Below are 8689 nucleotides of genomic sequence, written 5' to 3' on the forward strand. Positions count from 1 at the left end.
CACTATGGCGTGAGTGTGGGTCTGTGTGTTGTGTGTGTGTTAAAAAAACAAAAACAAAAAAAAAAAAAAACAAAAACAAAAAAAGTTAAACTTATTTAAAGATAAATAAGTTTGGTTTAAGATCAAGTATAAGTAATTTTTTTTACTTCAAGTTAATTCATCACTTTAACTTAATAAGTATAAATCATAATAAGCTACTTGAGGCATAAATAGCTTTACGATCCAAATGCCCCCTTAGTGACATTAAGTTCCAAAGTAACTTCTAGGGTTGGGTTCGGTTGCGCTTTACTATCCAAAAGAGGCTGCCATGCGTTCTCTTCACGCATTTATTGTGTCCTGAAAACATGATCAGTCCAATCCTCGATAGAGCCACAAAAGTATGCTAAGTAAAAAAAAAAATATGTAGGTTTGTTGTTAAAGTTAAAATATGACATTTTTGCATGAGGCATTCAAAAAATAACACTGAAAATCCTACCAAGGGTTCGTGCTAGGCTGATGGGCTTTCTACATATGACTGAAAATGGGCCAGGCAATCCAAAGAGCCCAACCAAGAATTAGACGAGACTTGGACCTGTTAGCCTGACCCATGGGCAAGGGGACTTAGCATGGATGGGCCCATTAATTTTCAGGCCAAGTAACTTCAACGAAAACCATTGATTTCATTCCTCTGAGTATATATTTCTTTGTGCATGTGAGGCCCACTCGATCAATGGATAGATCAGGAACATTTAAATGGGAAAGAGGAATTTTTCAATTTTTGAACCAGGCCAAGTCCCAACCATTCTTTTCTGGCTCAGGCTGGGCCTACTAATCAAATCACCTATTTATAAGGCTCTTAATCCCTCTCTTCAACTCAACACATTGTCTTGCAACATACCCATTTTTATTCATGCATCGTAGCGAGTTGAGGAGATAGGATAAACTCAAATTGACGTAACTTGTGCAGTAAAAATTCAGACAATTGAAATCATTCAAGGAATGGCACGTCACCATCAAATTTCATCCTTGGAACTGTATATTTTATTTTGGTTTTGTTGGATGCATCAATTCAACATCCTATAAATTTATATAGTCTTTAAAAAAAAAAAAAAAAAAAAACACTGTATAATTGCTTACATGGTGTATCAATTGGGGCTATCTGGAATGAAGACATGAAAGGCATCTCATCTCAGTCATGTCCGCTGGATTCTGTTCGGTGAAGCACACAAACCAGCATTTCAGTAACCTGAGACATTGGAGGTCTGAATTCTGGCTGGGGCTGGTTGAGACAAGGACCGCATGTCAATAAGAGTGAATTTCAAAAAAAAAAAAATGTGGAGGGTTGTGTTCACCAAGAATCTTGGTGTGGATTGCGAAAGAAGTTGGTATTGAAGTGTACCTGAATACAACAGCTGATGGCATCTGCAAATTGGGACAAACACTTGGAGGTGCATTGGCCCTTGATTGCAGGATCGACCATTCCATTAAGAGATTCAATATCATGCAAGCGGCTACCAGCCCACCTTACCGGACACTGCCGATCTCCTGCCGTTGAACTATATAATAACAAAGCAGGGAAAAACCCATAAGTTAAAGAGACATGATAATGCATCTTTCAATGAAATAAGTAGTTTTTCAACGAAATGCATTTGGTAAGTGTGTTTCATTGAGGATTGATAATTTGGTAAATTAGAGATTAGGAACTCTAACAAGGAAGAAATGGTGAACCTGTCATGTGGTTTCTTTCCAGTCAGGAGCTCCAATAGCAATACTCCAAAGCCATAAGTGTCGCACTTTGTAATATCAATATCAAATCCAGGTTGTCCAAATTCTGGAGCTGAGTAACACATGGAATCGGTTGCTGTTTCATAAGCCTGTGATCCAAGTGAGGACCCAATGATGAGTTGTCATTCCGACCAAAGGAGATAGACTAATATTAGCAGATGAATTATGAAATATTTGTAACGAGAGAGAGAGAGGCAGGGAATCTTAGATTTATCATAAATAAATAAAGAATCTTATTTTGCGAAGGAAGAGAATGTTGGCAACATCTCCTGCTTAATTCGAATGAGCGGCCTCAGATCGACCAACCCACAGCCGCGGAGGCGGGGCACACGCTCATGATCAAGGAAGATATTGGCAGCTGTTACGTCTCCATGTGCAATAGCAGGTACACGTGCAGTGCAAATACCTGAACAAAGCATGAATAGGGAAAATAAATGAAGAGAGAATTTGGCTTTAGTTGTAGACATAAGAACACTAGAAAAGCATTTATTTGAGCATGTTTGTACTATGCTTACTCGAGAGCACGGGCTACACCGATAGAAATCCTCAAGCGATCATTCCATGTAAGAGTCTTGCCAATGTCTTGAGTGCTATGCAGGGCAACAATAAGGGACACGTCCCCGACATAGGCGTAGACGAGGAAGTGCTGCCCATGCTCCACACAGTAGCCTAGAAGGCTTGAGATGTTTGAACGCCTTAAATGAGATACACTGCTAATTACATCCAGAAATAGGTCTTCTTCACGTAGAGACAGCGGCACTATCTCAATAATATTCACAGCCAAAATCTGGGAACCCAAAACCTCACAGTCATATCCATTGAGAATACGTCTTACAAAAAAAAAAAGGCCTTCTTTACATATATCTTACAAAATAATACCTGGCCATCAGGGAACACGCCTTTGTAGATGGGACCAATGGTACCCATTCCAAGAAGGATGACTTCACTGAATTTGTTTGTAGCAGCTTGCAATTCTGTCACGTTGTATAATTTCGCAGTCATCGGGGTTCCATTTCTTTTCGTGTAGTTTATCCTTCTATAGAAAGATTTAGATCTGCCTTGACGAATGGTGGGCAGAGGACTTGGACTGGCTAGAGAAGAAAAATCAACAGACGACTGCTCTGGACTCTCTGTTTGTGCTGCAAAAGAGAAGCCAATCACTGAAGTTACAAGATACAAAAACCGATGAGAACTGCTATTCTATCTATTCAAACATTTCCCTTCAAAGGAAAAAAACATTCACAAATTTTAATAGAGACTAAATGCTAAGGCATTACAAATCGATAGAATCAAGACACATTTAAAGAGTAATTTAACTTTTCATTTAAAAGATCAAAGAGAAGGGGAAAAAAATTCCTACCACCATTTGACGGACTGATCAGAAGAGAGAGCAGAGAACTGAAGCAGCACACTAGCCAGTCAAGCCGACATTTGCAGGATATATGCATGTGTATTATGACAAGAGCTGCTACACAGGTTACTAGGAATGCAGTTGCCCCAATTATTGACCCACGCCCCAACCCTTTCTGATCATGGCTATCATTCTTAGTTGATGTGGAATTACTGATGTTCTGACTGCTCGGCCTGTTATCAGGAGTGATATTTGGCGGTGGACGGACTGTTGGTTGCAAACATATTTCCCTCAATACTAATAAGAAACATGGAGATTAATTAGTGAGAAACAGGAAATTGGATATCGGATTCATAAAAGAAACATAAGAAATAAGCATCATACATTCATAAAATGCCTACTCTTATTACCTGAGATTTGAAATGAGTTCAAACTGCTTAGGAACAACACCGCTGAAGTAGTTGTTTCGAATATTACTGAAACTTAGAGCAGTTAAAATCAGAACTGTGTACTTAGTCTTAAAAAGTGTTGAAGAATAGACAATCCCTACAAAGTAAGATACTTAGTTCAAGACATACAGGTATGATAGAGGGAGACCAGCCAGGAAGTCAACTGATCCAGTAAATTGGTTGTTCTGCAGGTCACTGACAGAATTAACCATGGATGGTTAATGGTATACAACTCACATTGCAAAAAAATAAAATAAAATAAAATTGTATATATTGAAGAAATAGAATACTTACAGAGCAGTAAGACTCGTCAAGGTAACAAATGAAATGGGCAGATTTCCTGAGAAACTGTTGTAGGATAAATCCCTGAAACATAATTTACACTTTAGAAGACCGTTAAGGTGTCTCCTCAGTCCAACCAGAATAATGCTTCTCCCAACTCCCCACTATACCATGTATGGATATGTTATCGGAACCACTATACCTTCTATGGTCACAGTTTTAAAATAAATTAAACTGGCTGTCCGTTATGCTGTCCAATTGATGTGATTTCTGAAAGTAAGCCCATCCATGGTGGGCCCACTGGAGGGTATAGTTATAATCACTGTACGCACGGCACATGTATGGTGAGGATCGAAGAAAAAATATCATTTAACCCTATAGTTTAATCAATGAAATTATGTCGGTAGAAGTGCACCGAAACTGACTGCTGTAGGTAAATGTTTTCTCATGAAATCATTTTATACTTTTTTTCTAAAATTAATACTTGCGGTAATATTTCAGGCCAAAATAATTTCATCTAGTTCGTCTACATAACAAAGTCAGCAAATGAAATCTTACATTTGTTTTAGATTCTCCAGACCAGTAAATATGTCCCCAATGGAACCAGAGAGGGAATTGTGACTCAGATTCCTGCACTTGGAAAAAAGATCGGTTGGCAAATATGAGCTGGCTACTCATAAACTAGAGAATTTAACACCCTCACTCATTACAAGAACTTACAAATAACAGAGAGATTTCAAGGAAGCTAAGGAGAATGGAATATTCTGTCTCAGCCGATTGAATGCCAGGTTTCTGCATTGCAGGAAGAAAACAAAAATATATCTTGGAATTGAGATTCAAATAAAATAAAATAAAATAAAAAGATTAAATCCTATATAGGAAAAGGATGTCGTAAAAAGTTATAGACATCTTACATATGGGTTGCACTGGGAGGCAAAAATAAAGGAATTACGCCATGAATGCTATTGTTACTAACATCCCTGTACAAGGGAAGAATATTTGAATTAGTAAAGATAAATGGAACCGGATCAAATAAAAAGCTTTGTATGTTAAGCTTAACTCACAAAATGCATTTAAGTTCATCCAGGTGAAGCTAAGCTCATCCCACATGTGCAGATGAACATGGAGGATCTTAAATACACTTGGATGAACTTGGACGCACTTAGATGAAATTAGATGTACGTTAGAATTGTATTGGGTCCGGGCTACAAGATAAATTTCTATAAATTGGGAACAAAAGGAAAAGGATTTGCATACAACTGCTGCCAAAACCACTTACAGTTCCTCAAGTGATTGGAGATTAGCAAGCTCGAAAGCCATCGTTCCAGTGATTTGTAGCCCACAAATTTTGCTGTTGAGGAAATAGAGTAAAAACAGTTTGCACAAGAAGAGAAATTGAGGACAAAGATAAGAACAGAAGGTGATGTGTTACATGGATTGGATGGCATCTCCAGAGCATTTGATTCCTTCCCAGCTTTCTCCACAGGGGTCACCACCTACAAATTTCCATCCAGTGAGTTGGGGTGGGAAGTTCAGGGAGATGTAAAGGCCCTGCAGAGTTGCGACTTCAATGAGAAAAGAGAAGGGGTAACTCAGGAATTCCATTTGATATGCTGAGTGGAAGTGTGAGAATTTCTGTACTAAGAAAAAGAAAGTGTGAGAATTCCATTTGGTCTTTAGGCATTATTATGCACAGTATTCTCTGGGATTTCAGTTTCCACAAATGGAGCCCATGGTTCAGTAGTACCGGTGGGGTCTATTTGTCCATTTGGGCCTATCTTGGACGGATGTTGTCCAAAAATTCTCTCTCAGGTTGGAAGATCCTGACAGCCCATATGGACCTTTTTTTCAGTCGAAACTCGAATGTGGAATGTTACTTTATTTCTCTTCTTTGCAATTAATGGGCCAATCACAAATGCAAAGATTAGGACTGCCTATTAGGAAGACTTTGGGCCATGATATGTCCATGGTGGAATGCAGCAGAACAACTGGTTTGTAACTTGTCCACAGACCCCACTTCTGCTAGGCAAAAAAAAACAGCTATCCTGGGTCAGGGTCCTTGGTTTAGTAATCCTGACCATTGGCCCTGCCATGTATGGAACATGCCCCCAAAACCTCCTAAATGGAACAATCCTAAATTCTTGACCTTCATTCTATGGCCTGAAAATAGACTGTCGAGGACAAACACAATAACAGCCCGCATATTCATCTGAAAAAAGGCTCATGATTGGTGGCTAGGATCTTACAGTTTGTGAACAGAACAAACCAATATTCTTGATCTCTGAAAAACTCCCCATTTGTACAAAATTAAAACCCAATCAAACCGAGGTTTCCACTGGGTCAAGTATCATGTGGTTCCTCTTCTCAGAAACACAATACACATGCAGCAAAAAACACTAACGGCTTATGAGCCACAACACATCATCATTTCTTGCTGACAAAAAAATGCCAGCATACCTGTGTGATATTTTCACAGCAGATCCTTACTGGGATTGGACGATATGTCCATAGAGTGGAATGGCAGGACAAGATTTATGTAGCCAACCCCAATTAGTTGGGATAAGACTTAGATGAGGATGATTACAATTCCTGTTATAGTTCACTACCATCTCAAAAATGGTGATCTCTTCCACCATACACATGCATGGAAATTCAGACCAGCCAAACCACTGAGCCGATCTCAGATGGAGTAAAACCGGAAATGAGATTGAGCAGATGATAATAACTATCTGATATTTGTCGTTGAATTGGTAATACTTGTTGTGTTTCTTTTAACCACCCACCAATCGGATTGCTAGGATTGCCAAATAGTGTGATTTTCAAGAAATCCTCCACCATAGTGTGCCCCACAGTTTGGATGGTTGGAATAGCAGTATGTGTGCCGCGTTAAGGAGGATTGGTCGCTACTGTCTCAAAAACAGTGATGAACTACTACCAGAGATTCTTCTGGACTACGCAAGTGGATTCATTGACTGATGCATATGGATGCCTGGAATGGCCCGCCACTCAAGAGGTAGGTTTCACCATGAGAAGGCCATGGGCCTACCTCGTGAAGTGGGCATTACACTGATCCACATAGCCCAGGCAGAGGACATGCTTTCATTTCAGTAATCTTTAGAAGTGCCAGCTTTTCACCCTTTCAAGTTAGTATATTCTCCCAAATGATCTATCAAAACTTTCACAAATATATATACATATATATACAAACAATAAAAGGAGAAGCAATAAAAATATTCAAATTACCATCCAAAGGATCGGTCACTGCTGATGTTTCAGAAAACAGTACTGCCCAGAAGATAAATGTGAAGAGAAGAAACATAATGTGATGTTTGGCCATTGATACGAGATATGTATCTATGTTCGCCTGAAAATAGAAACACAAAATCGTAAGAAGATAGACAAAAATCAAGAGAGATCATACAAAAGCGTGATATACCCCAGAGATTGCACAAAAAGAAATCAAACAAACAGTCTGCAACGAATTTAAAAGAGTAAATAAAAAAGAAAATCAAATAAAAACAGAGCTTATCAACAACTAATAATCAATATAAAAAAAAATAAAAAGTAAATAAATAAAGAGGCAGAATCTTGTAAAGATTTTTGAAATTCCATTTCCAAGAAAATCAAAATATTAACAAAGAGCCTACTGATTTCGTAGCAATTGGGTAAAGAAAACGGACCTTAGAAACTATTGCCAAAAAAATGGGAGAATCTTATTGAGGGTTTTGAAATTCTGTTTACAAGAAGAGAAATCAAGAAAATTCAGATGCTACAAAATGCTTGTACAGATTCTCAAGAATTTGGTTCAACAACTTGAAAGTACATTTTTAAACTTCTAGAATGAGGTAATTTGTCATTTGTGCTGATTCCTCTGACATCTCTACCCACTGAGGGATTCCCCTTTTCGAAATTCCTAATTGTCGGCAAATGGTTTTCGAAATTCTGTTTACAAGAAGGGAAATCAAGAAAACTCAGATGCTTTAAAATGCTTCTGTCAATAGATTCTCTTGGATTCGGTTTGAAAGGACAGTAACCAAGATCATTTGCAGCTAAAAATCGCTTCAGTGAATCAAATAAAAGATTATTTTTAAAAAGAAACTAATCAAATCGAAGTCTTCTAAGATCCGATAATAAAGAAGCGTAAGAAAAATCAATAAATCGAGATTGTTTTCAAGAACTAGTATCTAACCAGTCACAGCTTGAAAATGCTCAAATAGATTGAAGATTATCAGTAAAAATCATCAAAAATCGCTCAATTCAAACAGTATGAAAGAAGAACACAAGTATTTCAAGATCAGATAGAACAAAGAAAAAGATTGAAAGGAAAAACACAGAATAACAAAGAAGAGATAGTAAGCATGATGATATGACAACAGAAGAAGAGCAAGAGATCGACCTTCCAAAAGATGTTGAGAATTCCAGAGATGAGAGAGAGATCCGTTGATTGCTTGTCAGAGAGAGAGAGAGAGAGAGAGAGAGGAGTCGTTCTTGCATTTTATACAAGTGACTCTGGCGGGAAGACCGTCCTGTGATGTATGCCCACGTGGCTCTTTTCCATTGCTTGGATCGAAATACTTACAATGCCTCTGTGGGTCCCACCAGTATTGTTTGAACTGTACGGTTAAGATATGAGACTTCACCTGATGGATGTAGCGGATGTTACAAAATTTACACTGTTGGGCCATCATAACTCGGGTGCTGTATACGTTGCGTACAACCGGTCGTTGTCGAGGATTCCCGTCCATCTTAGTGGCTTAGGTGTTAACCTTACCGTGTGGAGGACACCTTGATAAATTTCTTGTATATCCACGCCGCCCATCCGTTTTATCAGCCCATTTTAGGA

At 38.4% G+C, this 8689-nt stretch overlaps 1 protein-coding gene and 1 pseudogene across 1 annotated transcript; both read right to left on the reverse strand.

The window, feature by feature from the left end:
- Positions 1 to 1106: 1106 nt before the first annotated feature.
- On the reverse strand, positions 1107 to 1877 carry LOC131225794 (protein STRUBBELIG-RECEPTOR FAMILY 8-like). The gene is made up of 3 exons (XM_058221388.1): positions 1708 to 1877; positions 1379 to 1535; positions 1107 to 1258 (listed from the first exon to the last, which is right to left on the reverse strand). Exons 1-3 carry the CDS (start codon positions 1827 to 1829, stop codon positions 1169 to 1171), a joined length of 369 nt encoding a protein of 122 aa, XP_058077371.1. The 5' UTR covers positions 1830 to 1877; the 3' UTR covers positions 1107 to 1168.
- A 120-nt stretch (positions 1878 to 1997) lies between these two features.
- On the reverse strand, positions 1998 to 8270 carry LOC131224893 (protein STRUBBELIG-RECEPTOR FAMILY 2-like; annotated as a pseudogene).
- Positions 8271 to 8689: the final 419 nt, after the last annotated feature.

This window comes from Magnolia sinica, chromosome 14, assembly GCF_029962835.1.
Source record: "Magnolia sinica isolate HGM2019 chromosome 14, MsV1, whole genome shotgun sequence".
In the NCBI taxonomy this organism is placed as follows: domain Eukaryota; kingdom Viridiplantae; phylum Streptophyta; class Magnoliopsida; order Magnoliales; family Magnoliaceae; genus Magnolia; species Magnolia sinica.